The 26,005-nt window shown below is 45.5% G+C and overlaps 1 protein-coding gene across 1 annotated transcript in view; it reads right to left on the bottom strand.

The window, feature by feature from the left end:
* trit1 (tRNA isopentenyltransferase 1) overlaps nucleotides 1-26,005 on the bottom strand; it is a 49,980-nt gene that overhangs the window by 11,231 nt on the left and 12,744 nt on the right. The window contains exons 2-8 of the mRNA XM_056298720.1: nucleotides 14,334-14,473; nucleotides 12,571-12,670; nucleotides 12,128-12,279; nucleotides 7,438-7,580; nucleotides 7,146-7,257; nucleotides 5,456-5,568; nucleotides 5,215-5,292 (exon numbers count right to left, since the gene is read on the bottom strand). Of these exons, the coding sequence (XP_056154695.1) occupies nucleotides 5,215-5,292; nucleotides 5,456-5,568; nucleotides 7,146-7,257; nucleotides 7,438-7,580; nucleotides 12,128-12,279; nucleotides 12,571-12,670; nucleotides 14,334-14,473 (838 nt within the window). The remainder of the gene's footprint in view (nucleotides 1-5,214; nucleotides 5,293-5,455; nucleotides 5,569-7,145; nucleotides 7,258-7,437; nucleotides 7,581-12,127; nucleotides 12,280-12,570; nucleotides 12,671-14,333; nucleotides 14,474-26,005) is intronic.

Raw genomic sequence — 26,005 nt, 5'->3', positions numbered from 1 at the left:
ATTTGTTTTTTAAACATGACTGGGTAAATTCTAGTGCAATGCACGTAAACCTGGCAACCTACTATGATGCGGCAGACCAGCAGAGGTCAATGCACGAAGCAGCTATCATGGATGGGGTCTCGTTCAAAAATAATAACATTTGGATTCGAGGATTATGTTGTTGATGACAGTAGAAAGAAGAGAACAGCGGTATGCAAGGTCTGCAGCTCAAAAATCAGTGACATAACCACCACAACATCCAACTTCATCCGTCACTACAAAACCCACAAAGAAAGGTACACGAATGTGTCTTTTTAGTTAACTTACTGGCTAGTCAAATGTTAGCTAGAAAGCTCACGTTAAGTTTAAGCTATGTTAGACTTGGCTTTGAGTTGATTATGCATTTTACTTGAAAAGACATCGTTAATGTAAGACAATCGAGGGACTGATTCAGGGCCATATAACCAGTTAAACCATGTGCACATTTCTAGCTAACACAGCGGCGTGCTCATGACTAAATGGTTACAGGTGTAACATTAGTCTTCTAATGACATGCCATTGTACCCCTCTCTCTGCTGTTTTAAGCTCCTCTTTAATACACCATTAATTTGAATTGTGTGCCCACTCTTATAACCACTTTGCTGCCAGTGTTGTTACAGCTGTGCAAAAACAACCTATCCACTCGAGACCTAGCGTATGCTTACGCTTATAAGCTCTGTGGCCTGTTCCTGTGGAGAACAGAGGGTGAAGGTTAATAACCTAACCCCACACCCTCTTACCCTTAGTACAGGTGATCTCAGGGATGTGTTCTCTCCCTCTGGCTCTTTACAACACCCACTTTACATCCAAGGAAAGTTCTGGGAAAATACTAAAATAATAAAATATGCAGACGACACAACCATTGTAGGCGTCATCTTCAACAATAATGAAACCCAGTACCGCACTGACGTAGACCAAGCTGTCACTTGGTGCGCACACAATGACCTTCTGCTTAATACAGCCAAAACCCAAGAACTCATTATTGACTTCCAATGCATGCCGAATCCCAAAACACCCATACAAATGAATGGAAACCCCATCACTCTTTTAAATTCCTTGGAACATACATCAGCAATAACCTGAAGTGGAAAATTAACACTGAACACATCAAAAGCTCAACAACTTTACTTTCTTAGGGCAGCTTAAATAGTGCCGGATCAAACATCAACTTCTCGTCCTGTTTTACTCAGCCATTATCGAGTCCATCATAACATCTTCTATTACAGTATGGTACGGCAGCACGGACAGTCAAACATGGAAAAAACTGCAGCGGATTGTCAACAAGGTATCATAAGCAACCCACTCCCTTCAGTTGAATCTCCACATACTCACTGGACTGTAAAGTGAGCAAAGAACATCATCTCCGACCCCTCACATCCTGCTCATCACCTCTTCCAGCTCCTTCCCTCAGGGAGGCACTACGGATCACTGTCCACTAAGACTAAATGCTTCACAAACAGTTTTTTCTCCCTAGCTATCAGGAATCTGAATTCCTCCCAATAGTCCCCTCCTTACACACCACTGGTATGCATACTATCATTCCTAATTGTTGTGCGTAATATTTTTGTTTCTGCTATTGTGTAACTGTATTGTTCATGATAAAATGTGGCATGTCTGCTGTTGTTCATGGATGTATTGTGCTGCACAGTTTAACATGTATCGAAAACAAATTCCACCGGCCTTGGTCGTGTGGCAAATAAAACAATCTAATCTAATAATGCACGATGGTCACCGTCATATTAGAAATGATATGAAATGGCTTCCTTGTTAACAAAGAAACAATAAACAAAGGAAGGGTCATTACGTCACTGTGTAGCGCGTGAACGCACATTGGTGCCACACTTGAAAGCTCTCGGTGCAGTTAGCATAGTGATGAATAGGCAGACCACTCCTTCATCTCCCCCCCTCTCAGTTTCCCAGGTTATCAATTTGGGTGATGGCACCACCAGTATTTTGGCATGTTGTTATTTAGCTAATGTTTTCAAGGTACAATTCATTTGATTTGTATGTTAATTCAATAATTTATTTGCATGCAAGTTAACATTAATGTTACGCTAGATTTATAATGGATTGGCACTTCTTATGCATATGTGATTGAGGTTAGTAACAGACTAACGTGAGTAAATTAGCTAAACAGTGATAATACCCAAACTAAATTAACTCTGAGTCCGTTAGTTAACATTATGTAACGTAATCTACAGTTTTTGATATGGTGACCAGGCGTTAGGTTTTCATACACTAGTCAGTTGTATTTGGCTTCAATGCAATTTTTGTGCATGGAAACCTTTAAGTAGGAAAACAATGACAGTGTTATATGGGAAGCACCTTAGACAGATGCACTAATAGGCCAAGGAGAAATGGCGTGACCCTCCTGAAGGGGAGCTAGGGCAGGGGTCTTAACATTGTGGTGTACATTTTTTGTGTCGTATGTCTGTTTTCACTTAAGAGCCCTTTAGAGCTATATTGCTATATTAAAATTTCAGAGCCTCACTCTCTATTGTTGTTTATTTATGAGGCTTGTTATTGATTGCCAAAAATGTCAGATATCATTAAGATTTATAAGGTGTGAACAGACTGCAACAGTTTTCATTAATGTTGAAAACAAAACAACTTTTCATGACTACTGTCTTTTTAACTGAGTTAAATGTGGAAACTGGGGTAGATCATCAGAATTTCATATGACTTGACTTGTGACTTGCTTGACCTGAGCAATGACTTGACTTGTCTTGCTGGACTTATTAGCAGGGACTCGACTTGACTTGCTTGACTCTCACCACAGTAACTTGGGACTACTACTATCATGAGTTATAATAACGACAACAACAACAACAAATAATAATAATAATATAATAATAATAATAATAAAATAATGAGTACAGACTTGAAGGTTAAGACTTGAGACTTGATTATGACTTGCATGTGTGACTTACTCCCACCTCTGCTTAGAGAGAGAAAAAGTTTCAGACTTTTCACACTTCAGGTGTTCAAGAGTTTAGCTCACCTGTTACACTGTTGTTACCTGGACTGACATTGCCAACAACTGAGTTGCATATTGTTCTGAGCCGTCATTTAAATTTGTTTGGATGAGAAGGAAGATTTAAACAGACAGCCCTCGACAGACAAACACACACACACACAGCCAGAGAAAATGCATGTGTCAAGGCATGCACACCGACTGTCGGATAAAAAGTTCAATAGTACATGCTCGAACACACACACACACACACACACACACACACACAAATACGCTGATAGGCGCCTAACAACCACACACACACACACACACACACACACACAGCCACACAAACAGGTGACGGGGACCATATGGTGGGTGCAGGGGGTAGGTGGGTGGTGAGGCAGACGGTCAGACAGAGTGGTATTGAGGTTTAGGGCCTGGCGCGGCCTAAGCCACTTGGGCCTAACAGGATTAGGAGGCTGCTGGGTTACTCTAGGGCACGCTGCCGGTGGGACACAAAGGCTGGGGCACTGTTTGGGACAGAGGCAACACTTGGTACACAGGTGAAAGAAAACATTATAGTTTTGTTTTGTTTTTTTGTTTTAGGCAGGTGAATAACCATTCTTGTTAACATTTCTGCCCTTTGGTTATCTTACTTTGAGCAAGGCATGAGGCCAGGTCTTAGAAACCACTGAAGGGATTTTTAGCTGTACACTGGGATCAGATTTTGAAAAATTACCGTTTTTATCCTGTTGCAAAAGCAAATGTTCAACTGTTCTGAGAGGAAAAATGAATCTAGTGATTCGCGTTTATATTTCAACATAACATCAAAGCCCACGGCTACTCTAAAGGAAACAAGTGCACAGTTTCAATAAAGTTCAAAATTGGGGGACATTTTCCCTAAAATAACAGTAGTAAATTCATACACAGCTATTTGAAACAGAGGTGGCGAAGTGCTTCACAGTCAGTCAATCGACATTCCCAATCTGGCCCCTGTCACTGCAGGGGCCAGACAGCGTCACTACAACAATAGCATCACTAAGCAGAGGTAGTGACTGTGAATTACCCAGGATTCTTCATGTCATTTCAACTTTCAGTGAGGCGTTTCTCAAGTTGTGTGCGATGTGAATCTGTGCTGTCAGTCCGTTTTCCGCCTCTTTCCCAATGTTTTATCACCAGTGTCAACAGTGTGGACATTCTGTTTAAGACGTGTATAAAAAGTTACATATAATGGGCGTCCAGGTAGCGTGGCAGTCTATTCCGTTGTTTACCAATCAATCAATCAATCAATCAATCAATCAATCAATCAATCAATCAATCAATCAATCAATCAATCAATCAATCAATCAAGTTGCATTTTATATAGTGCTTTTCTAGCTGCAACAGCCAACATGGGGATCACCTGTTCGAATCCCCGTGTGCTACCTGCGGCTTGGTCGGGCATCCCTACAGACACAATTGGCCGTGTCTGCGGGTGGGAAGCCGGATGTGGGTACGTGTCTTGGTCACTGCACTAGCGCCTCCTCTGGTCAGTCGCGGCACCTGTTCAGGGGGGAGGGGGAACTGGTGGGAATGGCATGATCCTCCCACGCGCTACGTCCCCCTGGTGAAACTCCTCACTGTCAGGTGAAAAGAAGCGGCTGGTGACTCCACATGTATCGAAGGAGGCATGTGGTAGTCTGCAGCCCTCCCCGGATCGGCAGAGGGGGACCGGGACAGCTCGGAAGAGTGGGGTAATTGGCCAAGTACAATTGGGGAGAAAAAAAGGGGGAGAAAAGTAAAAAAAAAAATTCCCAGGGTTCTTCAGGTCATTTCAACTTTCAGTGAGGCGTTTCACAAGTTGCTTGCAATGTGAATCTACACTGTCAGCTCGTTTTCCGCCTCTTTCCTAATATTGTATCACCAGTGCCAACAGCGTGGACATTCTGTTTAAGATGTGTATAAAAAGTTACATATAACGCCACATATACATATTTCACTATCCACACAGATTAACAAGTCCGTACACGGGGTGAGGGGGTCTAATTCTGTGTTTACTGGAGTGTTTGCAACTTTACTTGCGAAAGCTGATTACAAAAGTCACTGACCTGAGAGACCACCTGCCCCAAACACACACACACACACACACACACACACACACACACACACACACACACACACACACACACACACACACACACACACACACACACACACACACTGAATTATTACATTCACACTGGATAAGGGTAGGCACTCACGTTTGAGGAAGCGGTTGCGAACCCATTTATTCTGACTACGGGCATAACGTCTTGTGGCAATCTTCAAAGCTTCTATACCTGCAGAATGTGACAAAGGAGAGACAGTGAATGCCAAAGGTGAGGGGAAAAAAATCACGATATGGATTTTTTTTCCCCAGTTGATCAATCAACCGGTCCACCAGTCGATGAATCTAAGTCTATCTCTGCTTGACTTTGAGTGGCACATAAGATATTTTCTGACCTTGGTCTTTGAGAGCATCTTTCTCCTGTTGGCTGCTGCTTTCCGGAGCCATCAGGAACTTGTGGAACTCCTTAAAACCGATCGACTGGAAGATCCCATGTTGATAGTCCTGACTGAGAGAAAGAGATGTAGAGAGCCATAGAGGGGAAAAAAGGGAGAGAAGTGAAATATACTTTCTGGCCATCAAGAAATTTTATCCAACTACAAAAATAGACTTTCCGTCTGCCCTCTGCCTGACATCTCCTAGGACCCAGCGGTTACTCATTTCAACCTCCCTTCCTTAACGCTCACCCCAGTTCTGACTCCCTACATCCCTCCTTGAAAAAGGAGAGGCAGCGTGAGCAAGTCCATGTCCTCTGAGGGACAGAGTAATAGAATGACATGCAGCCGTCTCTGTGGCAGAGAGACCCACAGGGCCAAGTCTCTGTGGCCTGTCCTGGGTGACAGGAGGCTGGGGAGATCAGCAGACGGATGACTGGGTGAAAGGTAGCTGGCCTGAAGCTAGTCCTGACAGGGCCCAGACAGAGAACAAACCCACAGACATGAAGTCAGCAAGGAGAAAGGGAAAAGGGGAGGGGGTGATTATAATTCCCCTGCTTATATAGATTTGTAGCAGAAGAAGGGAGGGGGGTTAAATAGGGCTGAACAAGAAAAAAGACAGACGGAGAAATCTGAGAATAGGAATGGAGCACAGGAAACGCAGGGATGATGGAGGAAAAAGACACAGTGAGGAAAACTGGAAGAGAGAACCGGGCATGGGAGGAGGAAGAGATTTGACCTTGATGACTGGACGCAGCAGCTGAGAGAGAGGGGGAGAGAGAGCGAGAGTGAGAGTGATAGAGAGAGAGGGGGAGAGAGAGAATGGGAGAGAAAGAGAAAAAGAGCAAGAGTGAGGGTGAGAGAGAGGGAGAGAGGAGCAGGGAGTGGTAGACAGAGGAAGGATAGAAGTGCTTGGGTGATCAGATTGTTAGGTGATGCAGTAGGGGGTGACAAAGGGAGGGAGGAAGGAGTTGGCAGCATCATGGGCATCACGCCACAAGTGCATCAATTCCCCAATGCCACACCCCATCGCTCAACTGCAGGCATGGATGCAAGAGCACTCATGCGTGTGCGTGCACACACACACACACACACACCCCTGCATAAGCCGATGGCATATCAATACCGACTGTAAAAAAAAAAAAGACCAACACAGCACTATCCAACCAGCCATCTTTTCCCTGTTCCAGCCATTAGCTAAGCACACACAGAAGAACATTTAGCAGTCTGTCTGCCCCCCCCCTCCAATTAGATAGTGATGTGTTCATTCAAGTAACCTCAGCAAAGTCACTCCAGCTGTATCTACATTGGTTATAAAGCCTTAAGAAAGAGCAGATTGTAGCATATGTCCTGTTGTAGCATATGTCCTGTTGGGGTTCCCAGGACATACGTGTTGCTTGGCTGGTTTCACTTCATTGCCATCACCCTGATGATACATGTCTGATGGAAGAGGAGGTGGAGGTGGGGTGGGCCGTCTAGGAAAACCTTTCAACAAGTGAAACATATTGATCTTGTCACATGGACCGCAAGACCCCAAACTACGGCTGCTGTACCCTCACAATCACATTAGCCACATTGTTTTTCCAAACTTTGCTGAAAATTCGATTTGTGTTCGCTTGGGGTCTGGATGTGTCTGGCTGGCATGTGATACCTGTCATCCTGGACCTTCTGCTTGTTGTAGCGCACGTGAAAGTCTCTGAGTTCTTCTATCAGTCCTAAAGACAGCATCTCATCAACACGGACATCCAACCGCTTGTCTAAAACTGGAGAACGAGAGGGAAGGAGGGGGAGAGGAATAGAGAGATATGAGAAGAGTTAGACGCACACACCACAAGAGTTACCAGACTTACTACTGATGCTGCGATATCAATACCGACATTCCTATCGCTATGGGGGAAAGGAGTTTCTGTGAAACTCAACTGATGAGAATCTCCTTTACCTACCGTCCATGTCGGCGTGTAGCCAGAAGATACAGGGGTCCGGGTACCTCAGCGGCCCACCCAGGCCGTCTGCCCCTTCCTGCTCCCTCTGTTCCTCGAGCAAACGACTGTGGGGCACTCCCGTGTTCTCATATACCTGCAGACTCCTGCAGATCAAGCAATCTCATTAAGAACCTTCCACAAACATGTTTCCTAACACTGTCAGAGTAACTTCTCCAGTACTGCTGGTGGTTTCCCTGTTCACACAAACAGCTTTTATCTGTACGTTTTCCCGGGTGGTGGGTGTTCACACATGACACGAGAGTGCCCTCTGTCTTGTTACACCTCGATCGTGTAGAATGTATTTCATTTCATGGTAGACTATAGCATCTCTAACTGTACCACATGGCTGACTATTAATTTCATCTCATTTCAAAGCTAGTCCACCCTCCAAAATTTTTTTTCTTTTGTTTCCCCCCTTTTTCTCCCCAATTGTATCCGGCCAATTACCCCACTCTTCCGAGCTGTCCCGGTCGCTGCTCCACCCCCTCTGCCGATCCAGGGAGGGCTGCAGACTAACACATGCCTCTTCCAATAAATGTGGAGTCACCAGCTGCTTCTTTTCACCTGACAATGAGGAGTTTCGCCAGGGGGACCTAGCACATGGGAGGCTCACGCTATTCACCCCAGTTCCCCCTCCCCCCCTGAACAGGCGCCCTGACCAACCAGAGGAGGCGTTAGTGCAGCGACCAGGACACGTACCCACATCCAGCTTCCCACCCGCAGACACGGCCAATTATGTCTGTAGGGACGCCCGACCAAGCCAGAGGTAACATGGGGATTCGAACCGGCAATCCCAGTGTTGGTAGGCAACGGAATAGACCGCTACACTACCCGGACACCTCCCCTAAACATTTTTAAAGGAACTCTTACTTTTGCTGGTTTACAAACAAATCCCCCTGCTTCTGGAAAATGTCTGCCATGAAGAAGTTGCGGTTTTTTCTTGTGAATTGTTTCGCTCGCTTCTGTAAAAGTGGCTTTCATAAGATTAGCATAACCTTTTGCATCCCTGACATGGCAGACTCGCAGCTTCTGTTATCATTATGACTTAAATGTTGATAGCACAGTGTAATGGCTATAGAATAATGACACCATCGGCATTTAGATTGGTTCCCTGTAAGCTTCGCTCTCACTATGCAATTCTGTCTTCCACTGGGTATGATCTCACGGGAAAATGAAGACTCAATTTGTGGCACAAAGGAAGCGCATAAACTATTTTGCAACCAAAATAGGAAGAGGATAGTGCTTTTGTTGTCCCTGGTAGCTATTGGTAGCTATCCCCAGTAGCGGAAATGACAGCCAGTGGAACAACTGGAGTGACATGAATTCTTTACACTAACTAGTAATAGACATAATTATTCTACCAGGCAGGTGGTAATGGAACGTTTTACAAGGCCTATGCATAGACCTTTTGCCATGAAAAAAACAGTTATGTACAGTGCTATGTCAATATGGAACTCATTACCTTCCGCAATCATAGAACCTAATGGCAGAATGCGCTTTAAAAAAACAGCAGCTTAAAATCAGTTATAATTCTCAACAGATTTACCAATATACACTACCGTTCAAAAGTTTGGGATCACCCAAACAATTTTGTGTTTTCCATGAAAAGTCACACTTATTCACCACCATATGTTGTGAAATGAATAGAAAATAGAGTCAAGACATTGACAAGGTTAGAAATAATGATTTGTATTTGAAATAAGATTTTTTTTACATCAAACTTTGCTTTCGTCAAAGAATCCTCCATTTGCAGCAATTACAGCATTGCAGACCTTTGGCATTCTAGCTGTTAATTTGTTGAGGTAATCTGGAGAAATTGCACCCCACGCTTCCAGAAGCAGCTCCCACAAGTTGGATTGGTTGGATGGGCACTTCTTTGAGCAGATTGAGTTTCTGGAGCATCACATTTGTGGGGTCAATTAAACGCTCAAAATGGCCAGAAAAAGAGAACTTTCATCTGAAACTCGACAGTCTATTCTTGTTCTTAGAAATGAAGGCTATTCCATGCGAGAAATTGCTAAGAAATTGAAGATTTCCTACACCGGTGTGTACTACTCCCTTCAGAGGACAGCACAAACAGGCTCTAACAGGTACTATTTAATGAAGATGCCAGTTGGGGACCTGTGAGGCGTCTGTTTCTCAAACTAGAGACTCTAATGTACTTATCTTCTTGCTCAGTTGTGCAACGCGGCCTCCCACGTCTTTTTCTACTCTGGTTAGAGCCTGTTTGTGCTGTCCTCTGAAGGGAGTAGTACACACCGGTGTAGGAAATCTTCAATTTCTTAGCAATTTCTCGCATGGAATAGCCTTCATTTCTAAGAACAAGAATAGACTGTCGAGTTTCAGATGAAAGTTCTCTTTTTCTGACCATTTTGAGCGTTTAATTGACCCCACAAATGTGATGCTCCAGAAACTCAATCTGCTCAAAGAAGTGCCCATCCAACCAATCCAACTTGTGGGAGCTGCTTCTGGAAGCGTGGGGTGCAATTTCTCCAGATTACCTCAACAAATTAACAGCTAGAATGCCAAAGGTCTGCAATGCTGTAATTGCTGCAAATGGAGGATTCTTTGACGAAAGCAAAGTTTGATGTAAAAAAAATCTTATTTCAAATACAAATCATTATTTCTAACCTTGTCAATGTCTTGACTCTATTTTCTATTCATTTCACAACATATGGTGGTGAATAAGTGTGACTTTTCATGGAAAACACAAAATTGTTTGGGTGATCCCAAACTTTTGAACGGTAGTGTAGGTCATTATTGTGCATAGATTATTATTTTTTTATTTTATTATTGTTATTATTTCTGATATTCATTTCTTGTACTGCATATTTGTTGTTCAGTGTGGACCCCAGGAAAAGTAGCTGTTGCCTAGAGCAATGGCTAATATGCTATAAAAAATGCAACTTGATTGAATGTGGATCCTAATAAACTAAACTAAACTCTAGAAACTCTACCTGGCAAGAGAAAAAGAACCCTGTTGATGAAGGAGGTAAAGGTGAAGAGGAAGAGTGATAGAAACAAAGGTAAAAAAAGAGTGAACCTCGGACAGGCATTCACTTGATGGGCTCTGGTATTGTATCGAACTCTGTTTCCCTGTCAAGATCTGTTTTTCCTTAGCCAGACAACAGTGTTTGCATGGAATCAGGTTAGCTATCGTTTATGATTAAGTTAAGTTAAGTGTTGGGTTAGGGTTAGGTTGAAGTTACGTTAAGGTTAGGGTTAGGTTGAAGTTAGTTAGCCATATCAGCTGATGATTGCTTATGGCATGAAACAGGCTTGTACTGTCTCATAAAGAAATTACTTGACTCACTGGATTATTTTGCTCCTTACTTGTTGAGCACTTTCCCTACTGTTGAGTGTTTCTTTTAACAAAGTAAAAAAAAATAAATAAATAAATAAATATATAAACCCATCCTAGCTGTGTAGCTAGGAGCAGTGGGCAGCTGCCGCACAGCACCCGGGGACCAACTCCAGTGCGAGTATTAACCCTAACGCATGTCTTTTTGATGGTGGGGGAAACCGGAGCACCCGGAGAAAACCCACCGCAGACAGAGGGAGAACATGCCAACTCCACACAGAGGACAATCTGGGATGACCCCCAAGGTTGGATAACCCCGGGGTTTGAACCCAGGAACTTCCTGCTGTGAGGCAACAGCGCTAACCACTGGGCCACCGTGCCACACATACTGCAATGCAAATCAGAATTGCATCAGTGCCTGATAAAAGAAAATATAGTGACATGTTTACTTCACTGTCCAATCCCTAATCTCAGTAGCACCAGCCTCTGCATTTAATTTTCCCCAAAAAACTTTTGAGACAATGAGCTTCGAGTTGATGCCTGTCTGTTTAGCCATGCCTGGATGCACTCAGGGGTTATGAGAAAGGAAGATCCCTGTCACTTCCTGTCAAATAAAGGAACAGGATAACCTAACATTCTCACACGAAGATCAGGGTGCATTAACTGCAATGCATAATGTTTGTGTGTCTGCATGAACAGACAGTTACGCCATCAGTGTGGTTCGTGTGGTGGCTTGTTAAAGTTGAGAGCTGCATAGCCTTGTAGCGCCTCATGCAAACAGGAGAAACTTGGAGAATATCCTTAAGTCACTGGCGTTAAACATTGGACATGCAAATAGAGATCAGAACGCGGTAACAAGACAGTGTGATAGATTTTTCAGAAGTCATACGCTCATTGTGTAGTGTTTCATTACACAGATTGTTTTTCTCAGTTTACTAGAAACATGTGCTTCAGATGATGTTAGATAATCATACACACACGCCCTTTGCACAACAATGCTGTTGTACCGCTCCTAGTCAAGAGCAGTATAAGTTGCACAACAGCAAAATGTTTTCTATAAAGACTTTTTCATAGTAAGAATTCCCCCTCTTCACCATTATTGATGGCTATTTGCTGGAAAATATTAACTTTTATAATTATTGTGTTTCAAGTAACAAAATATTTGTTCATTGCTTTTCAGTTGTTCTATAGCGTATATCCTCTTGGAGTATTGATTTTGGCTGGCACTGGTATCAAAAGTCAAAAGTTGGTATTGTGACAAACGCACACATTCACATTGAGCGGCATATTGTATTGCACATGCGTGCACACATGAAATAGACGAAATTAAAGATGGCAATATACAGTCACCTGGCGATTTTACGTGTGTCGTTAGGGTGCAACATGGTGGCCATCTTGGGGTCCACCTGCAGCAGTCTCTTATGTAGCTCAGGTCCTCCTAGTTTCTCAAGCTCTGACCTCCTGTTAGGAGCCCCATCGCTGCTCTTTGCTGACTCCTCTTTCTCTTATTGTAAGGGAAGAGACAATCATTTTATTTCATCATCTCTAGAGAGTTTAGAGATAACAAACACGCCTAATGTGGCCTAAGTAATTGGCTCCAACACAATTACAGTACATTGACATGTGACTGAGAGTAGGTGAGGACAACTAAGAAGATACTGACTGAAAGAGTATATAAAATAGGTAAGAAATACAAGTGAGGGAAGGGAAGTGGAAGATAAAACAAACAAACAAAAAAGTTGCTGTGTGGTAAAAATGGGCAGAAGAAATAATCAACATGAACTGCCACCCACCCCCGTATCCACCAGTACTTTCCACAGCAGGGACTCAATGTAATAGTTGGTCCCTCCCACAATGACTGGCAACTTGTCTCTCCCGTGCATATCCTCAATGTTGCAATGTGTTAAGGAGGAACACGATTCGTGTGCTTGCATCTCTTACAAAGCATACAGATACATGCATATGCCAATATACAAACCTGACAGACTCAACAAAATACTGGATGAGCAGAAATATTTGGCTTTCATAGTAACTTAGATAGTGGCCTATTAACATCAATATTATTAGGCTGTATTATTTCAAGGAGATTTTAACATTACTCTCAAGTTGGTGAATTTCTCTTTGTACATTTCCTCTATCTTGTCAGTGTTTAACTACTAGGACATCTTGCCAGTAAGATGATACACTCTACCATTGTAGTCATGCAATGTGACTGTATGTGATGTAACTGCTTAAACTCGCTGTCCTCCCTCCAACTGTTCAGTGTCCCTGAGCATGCTGGTAGATAGCATGGGTGCCATATTTCTCCATCGTTCTCTCTCTAAGCTCTCACCTTTCCTTTCTGTCGTCCTTCTCTTTTTCTCTCGGTCTTGCTCCGATCCCCCCCCCCCTCCTTCGTCCGCCCAGCGATAATTAAATAACCCCTCAGACAAGATAAGGCTCATCAGCTATCATCACTCATCTCCTCTCTCTCTCCCTCTCTCTCTCGCGCCCGTGCGTGCATACAAACGCACACGTAAAAGAGCAGAGTCTCCTCCCTGCATCTCTCTGCTCTGACAGAAGAGCTTCAAAAGGCAGGAAAGAGATTGAGAATTCAAGGGTCGGGCAGAGCAACATAAGAGGGACAGAAGAAAAGGAAATGCAGATGGGAGGGCTGTGGGAATGCAGTGCAGAGCGAGGGAAAGTGGGGGGAAAAAGAAGCGCGAGAGAGCGAGACTTATGTGAGCGGCAAGTTGAGTGAGGAATTGATAGTTGATGTGTTATCATGTCCATTGGCTGTCTCTTAAAACCTCTCAGGCTTGTCAGCCTTCTTATGCTACCATATTCCTTCTTTTCTCTTGTTGTCTGCTGCTCAGACTGAAGTCCTGTACACCTCTTCCTTCCCTCTAATCTCTCTACTCATCTCTCAGCGTTGCTCTCACTTCCTTACAGCAGGGTAGTGCTGCACTGAGCCTATTCTTAGAGCTACTGCAGCCTCTCACCGCACTGGTGACTGTGCATGTGTGTGTGGGCTCGTGCACGTGTACATGCATGCATGCATGCGTGTGCTAGTGTGCCTGTGTGCGTTCCTGATCTATTAATACCCTCTATAGTTATCGCCTCCTCTTTCCACATCTGTGTGATGGCCTGTGTGTGTGCGTGTGGTGTGTGTGTATGTGTGCGCGCGTGTGTAGGCACACCACAGACACGGTCTCCTCTATTAATATCCTCTCTTGTGATCTCTTCTCGTTTCAGTGAAACATCTGCAGTGAGAAACACACTGACAAAATCAGGACATGGCACATTTCCATTCCTACAACGTATGGAACACACGAACACACACACACACACACACACACACACACACACACACACACACACACACACACACACACACACACACACACACAAGGCTAGACTAGACTAGACAGAAAAGGTCAAATCCAAATAAATAGATTTCTGGTCGTTAGCACCTTATTATCTGGGAGAAGGTGTTACAAGGTGATAACATTATTAGATGGAAGCGTTGTCGAGAATACGGTTCCCTTGGATTGTAAGGGGTACAAGGAAGGATATGAGGGCCAGAGCCTTGTTCCTGAAATCAACCACCGTGTAGCTGCTAACCAGAGGGTCCACACAGCTGATCATGTGATGTCTGCACTGGGCGCGCTCCTCAGCCGTCACCTTATTGGTGATGATGTCCAGGCCCCGGTACACCTGAGGAAGACAAGGCTACGAATCAACAGGAAGAACAGCAAGCAACAGTGGATATTATGGTCACAGTGAGATGAGATATTGACAAATATCCCTTTGTCACTGTTACTGGATGGAGAGTCGGTGACAGCAGAGGACTCTCAAATCTTTGGCTCCAATGGCCTCTGGCGAACACAGGGGAGGACTTTAAAGGACAACTGACTGTGAGCTCAGGCCAAGCCAATGGCATGATGTGCAGCTTGGCCTATAAAAATGGAGTAAGAGATAAAGAGGTGCCTTCTGCTGGCCATGTGAAATGCCATAACCATACTGTTATGCCCACACCACCTCCATCCAAATTTCACCACGGAGGACAGGGGCTGCCTTGTGGAATGTGACAGCTGGGTGTCGCTGGTCGTCTCAAGCACTGAACCACAAACACACAGAAACACAGACACACACGTATTCAGGCACCGTCAAGGATGGAGTCTGCATGTCTAGCACCCTTCCTATAGAGCGATGACAGTTAGATTGGATAACATCCCAGAATTCATAGTTAATACTGTTGCTGAAGATGAAGTATTAGTGCATTCTTTGATGTGGCACAGACTGTGGTATTGCCGAGATATTCCGGCACCACCAACTCCGTAGGTAGTCTAAATGGTAAATGTTAACAGCTCCCCCATTTGAAATGGAAACAAGATTGCATGTGTGCAATGTGAGGATATGCACTCGTGTGGAACAGAGAGTGATTCGGCCAGCAGTCATCAGTCTCTCACAGAAAAATAAAAAAAATACCTTGGAAAGTCTGGTGAGTCAAAGGCCTTTACATATTCTTTCCAATAGTCCATAGGCTTGATCTTGGAGTTGGACTCAATCTAGAGTCTGTAAGAGGGTGCCATGAAGCTCTCCATTGTTTTGATAAATCAGACTTTGAAAAGAAGGGGAAAAAAACAGCCGGTAATCCTTTAGTCGGCCAGCTATACAGACACAGACCTTTTACTAAACCTAAAGACAAGGTTTACTTTTCTTCCCTGAGCTTTAAGTGTTGAAGCATGAATGGAAAGGTGGCTGAAGTCACTGTTTAGACTGTTTCACTCTCACTCTATTTTTTCCAGTGGAGGGATGACAAACCATGTCTGTTAACATGATGACAATTTGCCTGACATTTGATGAGTATTCGGCTGATGTATTTCTTGAAGAAATCCTGACAATTTATAATCACAATACATTTTATTCATACAGCGCTTTTCAAAATTCTCAAAGATGCTTTACATATGTAAAAATAAACATAAAAACAACACACCGAAATCATAAATCACACAATAAAAGCAATTCTGAAGAGCTGAGTTTTGATTGGTGATGTGAACGTGGACAGATCGGTGCAGTCTCTGATGTGTTTGAGGAGGCAGTTCCAGAGGGAGGGGGCAGCTATGAAGAAGGCTCTGTCACCCCGGGTTTGGTGCTTGGTCCTGTGTGGTGGAGACAGGAGGTTGGCATCGGAGGAGCAAAGACTGGTGGGAAGGAGTATGGTAGCGGAGCAGATCAGTGAGGTAGGAGGAGGCCTGGTTATGAAGGGCTTTGTGAGTGAGCAGAAGAATTTTGAATTCGATCAGTTGAGGGACAGGAAGTCAGTGGAGGTTCTGAAGGATGGGGTGTTGTGGTCACGGGAGTGGGAGTGGTGAGCACGCGAGCAGCAGAGTTCTGGATATAGTGGAGTTTGTTCAGGACTTTGGGTGATGAGCCATAGAGACTGCTGTTGCAGTAGTCAATCCTGGATGTGATGAAGGCATGGATCAAGGTTTGAGCAGCAGAGAAAAGAGTGATGGGTGGACACGAGCTTTTTAGGTGGAAAAAGGCAGTTCTGGTGATTTGATTGACATGGTGTTAAGAGGAGTGGTCCTGTCAAAAATTATTCCAAGGTTGTGGGTGTGTGAGGAGGGGGACAGTGGAGTTATTGATGGTAAGGCATAAGTTGTGTGTGGTTTTAGTAAGGGATTTGGGGCCAACAATGATCATGTCAGATTTATCACAATTTAGTTTGAGGAAGTTGGCTTGCATTCATAATTTGATTCCAGTGAGACAGTTGGTCAGACTGGAGTAAATTGTAGTGGTGATGAATTTAGAGGAGATGTAGATCTGGACATCATTGACATAACAGTAGAAGTGGAGACCATGATGATGTATGTTGTTACCAAGGGGGAGCATGTAAAGCATGAACAGGACAGAACCAAGCGCCGAACCCTGGGGGACGCCTTGGGACAGAGGAGTGGTAACGGAGGTGCAGTTGTTGATGCTGATGAACTGTTGTCTGTTTCGGAGATATGACTTTATCCAGGAGAGGGCAGTACTGGTGATGTTGAGGGAGGATTCAAGGTGGGAGAGAAGAATGGTGCAGTTGATGGTGTTGAAAGCTGTAGTGAGGTTCAGGAGGAAGAAAATTCTGAGGTGGCCGGAGACTACGGAGAGGGGGAGCTCATTAGTGACTTTAAGGAGTGCTGTTTCTGGGCTGTGAACAGAAACCAGATTGAAATGGTTTGCACAGGTCATTGGAGATGAGGCGAGCTTTGAGTTGGGATACGACAACATATTCCAATATTTTTGACAGAAAGGGGAGATTGGAGATAGGCCAGAAACTGCTTATGATATCAGGGTTGAGTCCAGGTTTTTTGAGGGCGGGGGTGACAGCAGCCAGTTTAAGTGTATGGGGGACTAAACCAGAGCTGAAGGAGGAGTTAATGATTTCTGTGATGAGTGATGAGATAGTTGGGAGACAGTACTTAACAGGACTGCAGGGGATGGGATCCAGAACACAAGTGGAGCTTCTCATTCTAACCATAAAGTTGAACAACTCCACTGGGGACACAGGGGAGGACTTTTTTTTGTTGCCTTTTTCCCCCTTTTTCTCCCCAATTACACCCAGCCAATTACCCCATTCTTCCAAGCCACCGCGGTCGCTGCTCAACCTCCTCTGCCGATCCAGGGAGGGCTGCAGACTACCACATGCCTCCTCCGATAAATGTGGAGTCACCAGCCACTTCTTTTCACCTGACAATGAGGAGTTTCACTAGGGGGACATAGCGCGTGGGAGGATCACGCTATTCCCCCTCAGTTCCCCCTCCCCCCCGAAAAGGCGCCCAACCGACCAGAGGAGGTGCTAGTGCAGCAACCAGGACACATACCCACATCTGGCTTCCCACCCGCAGACACGGCCAATTGTGTCTGTAGGGATGCCCGACAAAGTCGGAGGTAACACAGGGATTCGAACTGGCAATCATAATGTTGCTAGGCAACGGAATAGACTGCTACACTACCCGGATGCCCCACAGAGCAGAACTTTGATGGTGGCTGAGTGGTAAACGGGCTGAGATACTTTGAATTTTATGCTGTAGGCAGAGATGTGCAGTATTTCAATTAAATGTATTTAAAATATGTATTTAATTACTTTTGAGCACTTTTTGATTGTGTTTTTCTGGACAGAAAAAAATTATGATGTAATTTATAATAAAATACTTTAAAAGTTTGTATTTGTGCATTTGAAATACTTAAAATACATTATTTAATATGTAATTTTATTCTCAAATAAGACACATTTTTATCCCCACAACAATTAGCCCAATCACAGTCTTTGGCAAAATGCAAGTGAATCACGTGACATGTCCTGTTGGGTCCAGCAACACACTCATTGTGAACTACCGTATTTCATTTGTGTTCCTTGTGACCAGTAGTTTGAGGAAAGAAGCTGTTTTGATGTTTGGTGCGAATTTCGCCTAAGATAAAGGTATGTAATCAAAATATGATCAGATATTGCATGCTAAGGCAAGCTTTCTGAATGACTCTAAAATACAACAGAAGAAAAGAGCAATTAGCAAACACATGTGCTCTAGAACTGGCAAATATACTTACTAGCTAGCAATGTTAGCATACCAGCTAACGTCACAGACACACTCAGGCAGCCTGGAATAGTGGCATCTCGTGGTTAGTCATCATATGGGAAGCTCCATTAGTGAAATTAATTGTTAGCAACTTCTGTAACTTAGGCCAAATTAATTTTTAGCAGACACATTTAGGCGTTTTATAGTGGCCATTCTTAATAGTTGTGAGGGAAATAGCTTGCACAGTCCTCTTGAGGATAAGGCTAAATTGTACAACGTTTGCTATGCCAGGGGATGGTTAATATTCAGGTCAAAAAAAAAAAACTCATCATAGATTTTAAGAAAGCAAGTCATGTATCAATTAAAAATATTTCATTCTGATCTTTACTCTAAAGCTAAATGCTGTTCATCTTTTTGTACAAAACCTTTTACAATATGGATTATAGAGAGTTAATATAATTCAAAGTGAATTGACTCCATTCCTAGATAATGCTTAAGTAACACATAAATGACTGTTTTAGTATCTATTATGCGAGTTGTTAGTGTCTTTTGAGTACTGTTGGTCTTAAGTTGCAACTGGTAAGCCTAATCAATTTAATGGTATCTTAATACATTTTTCTTTAGGTAGAAGTCAGTCATCTCAGGGGATGAGTGCCAATGAACCATCAGAGCCTGGCCATGCTGGCCCATCATCTGCCAGATCTGCAGAAGAAGAAGCCACACCAATGCTCAAATGTGCAATGCTGGATGGGAAATACATCCAAATAGTGAAGCCGATCGCAAACGGAAAGATAAAGGCTGAGAGTCAGCTGTGCAGTAACAAAACAGTCATAATAATATGTGGCTCTCTTGCAGCGACATCAAATTTTAAAACCCACTTTAAACAAAGGCACCCTGACAAAATATATTTGAAGACCACAAAAAGGAATTTGCCAGTGGGAAAAGCCCCCACCCCCCAAAAAACCCCCCAAAAAAAACAGGACCTCATACAAACAAACTACTCTCTTTGAATGTGGTCCAGTGATACAAAATAAAATTCACTTGGGGGTGTCCAGGTGGCATGGCGGTCTATTCCATTGCCTACCAACATGGGGATCGCCGGATCGAATCCCAGTGTTACCTCCGGCTTGGTTGGGCATCCCTACAGACACAATTGGCGTGTCTGCAGGTGGGAAGCCGAATGTGGGTGCGTGTCCTGGTCACTGCACCTGCGCCTCCTCTGGTCGGCCGGGGCGCCTGTTTGAGGGGGAGGGGGAACAGGGTGAATAGTGTGATCCTCCCACGCACTACGTCCCCCTGGCGAAACTCCTCACTGTCAGGTGAAAAGAAACAGCTGGCGACTCCACATGTATCGGAGGAAGCATGTGGTAGTCTGCAGCCCTCCCCGAATCGGGAGAGGGGGTGGAGCAGCGACCAGGACAGCTCAGAAGAGTAGAGTAATTGGCCGGATACAATTGAGGAGAAAAAGGGGGGTGGGGCCCCCAAAAAAATAAAATTGACTCTCTCATCACATCCTTTGTTATAAGCATGTACCCGCTGGCCACTGTTGTTGCGCATAAAGAATTCATAGACTTGTTACCGGGACTCTGCCAAGGTGCTAAAGTTATGTCGAGGAGGAAACTTGGGAGAAGAATCAATGACGACTTTAATAAATCTACTGCTACTTCTATTACTACTTTCAGCTGCTCCCGTTAGGGGTTGCCACAGTGGTTCATCCGTTTCCATCTCTTCCTGTCCTGTGCTTCTTCCTCTGTCAGACCAACCACCTGCATGTCCTCTCTCACCACATCCATAAACCTCCTCTTTGGCCTTCCTCTTTTCCTCTTCCCTGGCAGCTCCATATTCAGCATCCTTCTCCCAATATACTCAGCATCTCTCCTCCACACATGTCCAAGCCATCTCAATCTTGCCTCTCTTGCTTTGTCTCCAAACCGTCCAACCTGAGCGGTCCCTCTAATATACTCGTTCCTAATCCCGTCCTTCTTCGTCACTCCCAATGAAAATCTTAGCATCTTCAACTCCAGCTCCGCCTCCTGTCTTTTCATCAGTGCCACTGTCTCCAAACCATATAACATAGCTGGTCTCACAACCATCTTGTAAACCTTCCCTTTAACTCTTGCTGGTACCCTTCTGTCACAAATCACTCCTGACACTCTTCACCCACTCCATCCTGCCTGCACTCTCTTCTTCACCTCTCTTCTGCACTCCCCGTTACTTTGTACAGTTGACCCCAAGTATTTAACCTCATACGCCTTTGTCACCTCTACTCCTTGCATCCTCACCATTCTACTGTCCTCCCTCTCATTCACGCATGCGTATTCAGTTGAAGACTTTAATAATATAACTGCAAATTTGAAGAAGAGATACAACATGTTTGAACCACTGCAGCTATCTGGTCAACTAAAAAAGTTATATGGGAGTCACTGTACACTGAATACAAACAGACACGCTAGAACGTGAATCGGAGCTGCTCTTGCTTGCAGACATTTTCCCAGTCCATATACCAACAATCGCATTGCAGGACTACTGGAGGAAATCCATTCAGAATATGGACTCACAATTGACACTATTGTGGCTACTGTAACTGACAATGCATCAGACTTCTCAAAAGCATCTTGAGAGTTCAATATCACAGTCGTTTCAGAGGAAAAGGATGAGACAGATGAGCAGGAACAGGATCTTCCATTTGTGATAATAGATCTAGAGGGAGAAGAAGTGTCAGAGTGTGCGATCATTCTACCACCTCACGTCAGGTGTTACACTCACACATTGAGTTTGGTCTCAACCACTGATTCCAAAAGGGCAATTAAAGACAGTTCATCTCTCTCCAGGCTAAATCATTCATTCATGGCAAAGTATTCAGCCCTATGGAATGCTTCTGGCAGACCAAAATATGCAGAAATACTCAATAGCTTGACCAACCAGCAACTGAAGACACCTTTTGTTTGTAGGTGGAATTCTCCTTATGACTGTTTGAGTCAGCTGACATTTCTTCAGGAGAAGCATCTTGAGATCATGCCTGTCTTGCAACTCCAACCATTCAAAGAGGTAGAGCTTGATTTCCTTGAGGAATACTGCAGAGTCCTCAAGCCCATTGCCACTGCAATTGACCGCCTTCAAGGTCAGACCTCATGCTACTATGGTGAGCTCATACCTACCCCTCTTAGCTGTTCAGGCTAAACTACATGACATGCAAGCTTCAAACCTGTGGTACTGCTCACATATCTTGCAAGCCATCATAGCTGGCTTTGAGAAAAGGTTCAGTAGCTTCTTAAGGCAGAAAACTGATGTCAATGTTGCCATCCTGGCTACAGCAACCCACTCACCCATTTTTCAAGATGAGGTGATTGCCTTTCAAACTAGCTGCAGAGAAGAAGAGGATACATCACCTGTTTCTGCACTCAGCTGAAGAGCTTGGCCTTGTGTCAGAAAGTGAGACTGCTTCATCAAACACCGCTGAAGAAAATGAAGATGATTTCTTCATCTTCTCTGACTAGGGTACGGGTAAACTACTCTCGCTTCAGTGTCTTAAGGTTAAACTGCAATTTCATGAATAATCAAAAATGAATATTCATCAATTAAAAAATAAATGAGTAGCTAGTTTCATGTCACACTTTTAAATATTTTTGTGATATTAAAAATCCTTGAATTTAATGTAAATTCATAACAATCTTGTTTCCCTGTTTGCCTCTACTGTTTCCAATTCTAGCAACAGGAACTGAGAGGCAGTTGGGCAGAGAGATGTTGCCCAACCACAGCAGAGTTAGAGACCCTTCACTTTATGGAGGAACCCAGAAAGGACCTTTCCTCACTGGATTCATATCCACTGATCAGGCTACTCTTTGTGAGATTCAACACCACTTTTCCATCACCGGCATCAGTTGAGCGTCTCTTCTCCTTTGCAGGCATGGTTTACCACCCCCACAGAAGGCAATTAACAGCTGAACTGATGGAAAAATTAGTTGTGCTGAAAAACAACTAAAACTGAAATGTAAAAAAGATTGTCAGATATTGGTTGTGCTGAAAAAAAACTGAAATGGAAATGGAAGGACTGCAGTGTTATGGGGTACACAAAAGAGTATATTATTTTTTTTAGGTTGTTGTTGGCATTAGGGGGAAGGCTTCTCTTTCTTTTCTAATATTTTGTACTGTATCATACTCTGCTGTAATGGTGCTGTTGTGTCTTTTGCACTTGTACAATGTGTTGCTTGTAAAGTTGGAGATCTCAGAAATTTAATTACTCCACTGCATTTATATTTATCACTCTTGAAAAGGGCATCTGCTAAATGCCCAGTCTTATTGTCTTCTGAAAGAACTAGTGCATCATTGTGGCCTAACTGTTCACTTCCCCAGTTGCATTTCAATTGGCTGTTCACTCAGTCAGTCAATGGTCGCTTTGACTGACAGAAACCACCCAGCATGCACCCTTGAATTCACAGCCTCCCACCTCCAAGATATCCTGATTGGCCACTTCATTATGATGTGGGGAAATTAGCAGAGCTCACCTTTTCAATGTACGGGGGTTAAAGTCAGAACCATATTGAGGCTACTAAATACCTAAAATGTGATATTGTGGCGGACACTAGGGGCTATGCCTCTCACCCAGCAGGATTGTGAGCTGGGGGCGTGGTTTACGTTCCCGGGCTCGCCGGGGCAGGGTTGTTCCTGCGGCAGTTGGTTTTTGGAGTTGAGGAATAAACATCAAACTCGCCTTGGTCTCATGTATTTTTCCTCATTCTTGCCACATTGGTGACCCCGAATTGAACATGTTTGGAGCAGAAAATGTGTGTGAATCCACTTCGGCCACGCCGCCCCAACTCTCTCAGCCGGCCGTTCTCGCCGCGGCTGTGAAGCTCCCAGAGTTCTGGCAGAGCGACCCGGCCTCGTGGTTCCAGCATGTCGAGGCACTGTTCCACCTGCGTGGAATCTCCGCGGACGACTCCAGATACTATCTGGTCGTCGCTGCGCTGGATCAGCAGTCCACACGCCGGGCCATGCAGCTGTTGCGCGCCCCTCCGCAACACGATAAATACGTCGCCCTCAAACATCTGCTCCGGAGGTACAGCCTATCTGCCGCAGAGAGGGCAGATAGAATCCTTTCCCTATCCGGTTTGGGCGACGGGACGGCTGTGGATCTCATGGACAATATGCTGTCGCTGCTAGGCTCAGACGAAGGTGGGTTCCTTTTCCTGCATGTTTTCTTGCGCCAGCTCCCATCTCCTGTGCGCGCGGCTTTGGCTAACTCCCCGTGTCTGGCCGCTGGTGACTGCCGAGGTTTGGCTGAGGAGGCCGATCGGGTCCTGCTGGCTACCAGACGGTTCTCTGTGCAGAGTGTGGCATCGGAGCCTCTGCAGCCGACGTCGGAGGACGCGGACCCGGCAGTGGTGGCTGGAGTGACTGCCCGGAGATGGCGCAGGAGAGGCCTCTGTTTCTTCCACCAGCGGTTTGGTGGCAAGGCGAGGCGCTGCGTCCCTCCGTGCACGTTTGAGACGGCGGGAAACTCCAGGGCCAGCGCTCAGTAGCAGCTGTGGGCGCTGGCGGGCGTAGTGAGCTGCTCTTCATTAAGGACACGATGTCAGGAAGACGGTTTCTGGTGGACTCAGGCTCGCAAAAGAGCCTACTCCCTCCTGGTAAGACAGACAGGTCGGCCGAAGGCGGCGGCCCACAGTTAAGTGCAGCTAACGGTTCGTCCATTGCGACGTTTGGCACAAGGTTGGTGACTGTTTGCTTCCACGGGCGCCATTTTGAGTGGGACTTTGTAGTGGCCACCATTACTGTTCCTATTATCGGCGCGGATTTTCTGTGTGCTAATGGTCTGCTGGTTGATGTTTTAAACCGCCGTTTAATTGATGCTGTGTCTTTCGCCACTGTTCCGTGCGAGACAAGGGGAGCCGGGCCGTTAACACACGCTAACTTTTTAGCATTAGGGGATGTTTTTCAGCGTTTGCTGGCGGATTTTCCATCGGTGACTACGCCTGCCTTTTCCACCGCGGTTACTAAACACGGGGTAGAACATTTCATTCCCACTCTGGGACCGCCAGTTTTTGCGCGCGCGTGGCGCCTCGACGCGGTAAAATTGGCTACAGCTAAGGAGGAGTTCGCCATCATGGAACGTCTGGGTATAGTGAGGCGTTCCAACAGCCCGTGGGCCTCGCCGCTTCACATGGTGCCCAAGGCGGATGGGTCGTGGCGGCCTTGCGGCGATTTTCGCCGCCTGAACAACGTCACCGCCAATGACCACTATCCCATCCCACACATACAGGACTTTTCCATACGCCTGGCAGGTACCACTATTTTCTCTAAGGTGGACCTGGTGCGCGGCTATCATCAGGTTCCCGTGCGCGCAGAGGACGTGCCCAAGACCGCAGTGATCACCCCGTTTGGGCTTTTCGAATTCATGCGCATGCTTTTTGGCTTGAAGGGGGCAGCGCAAACCTTTCAGAGGCTGATGGACTCGGTGTTGCGTGACCTTGATTTCGTGTTCGTTTATCTCGACGACATATTAGTGGCCAGTCCGTCAGCTGACGAGCACCTGGCGCACCTGAAACAGGTTTTCCGTCGTCTGGACGAACACGGCCTGATAGTCAACCCGGCCAAGTGTCAGTTTGGACTGCCGGTGATTGACTTCTTGGGTCACCGTATTTCGCCGCAAGGCGCGGTCCCGTTGCCTTCTAAGGTGCAAGCGGTGGCGGAATTTCCCCGGCTGGTCTCTGTTAAGGCATTGCAGGAATTCTTGGGAATGGTGAATTTCTATAACCGTTTCCTCCCTCGCGCTGCCCACCTCCTTCAGCCACTTTACGAAGCCCTGCGGCTTAAGAAGGCTAACGACCCTGTCAACTGGACTCCCGAACAGGTCCAGGCCTTTGACGGAGCTAAGTGCGCCCTGGCTAACGCTGCCCTCCTCGCCCATCCCACACCCACGGCGTCCATAGCTTTAACAACCGATGCGTCTGACATAGCCGTGGGGGCTGTGGTTGAGCAGCGTGTGGCGAATGCGTGGCAGCCACTCGCATTTTTTAGCCGCAAACTGCGAGATAGCGAGCGCAAGTACAGCGTTTTTGACCGGGAGTTGCTGGCACTGCACCTTGCAACCCGGCATTTCCGCTTCCTGCTGGAGGGTCGCCCATTCACGGCTTATGTGGATCATAAGCCGCTAACTTTTGCCATGTCCAAGGTGACTGAGCCGTGGTCTGCTCGTCAACAGCGCCACCTAGCGGCGATCTCCGAGTTCACAACGGACATTCAGGATGTGGCCGGAAAGTCCAACCCTGTCGCTGATTGTCTGTCGCGTGTGCTTGTGTGTCCTGTGCACCTCGGTGTGGATTTCTCCGCTATGGCTGCCGACCAGCCCAGTGACCCAGACGTCCTTGCCCTTAGGTCAACGCGTACCGGTCTCAAGCTAGAGGACGCTGTGATGCAGGAAGGCAGTCCTGCCCTCCTCTGCGATGTCTCCACCGGCCGTCCCCGCCCCGTTGTTCCAGTGGCCTGGCGCCGTCGAGTTTTCGATTCGATTCACTCCCTCTCGCACCCTGGAGTTCGGGCATCGGTGAAGTTGGTCGGTTCCAAGTTCGTCTGGCCTGGCCTCCGCAAGGACGTCAAGGGGTGGGCAGCTGCATGTGTAGCGTGCCAGCGCGCTAAGGTCCACCAGCACACTAAATCGCCCCTCGAGCCGTTTCCGATC

The sequence above is a fragment of the Lampris incognitus genome, chromosome 18 (assembly GCF_029633865.1).
Source record: "Lampris incognitus isolate fLamInc1 chromosome 18, fLamInc1.hap2, whole genome shotgun sequence".
Classification (NCBI taxonomy): domain Eukaryota; kingdom Metazoa; phylum Chordata; class Actinopteri; order Lampriformes; family Lampridae; genus Lampris; species Lampris incognitus.
The sequence above is the reverse complement of the archived record's forward strand: the minus strand, read 5'-3'. Positions and strand labels throughout refer to the sequence as shown.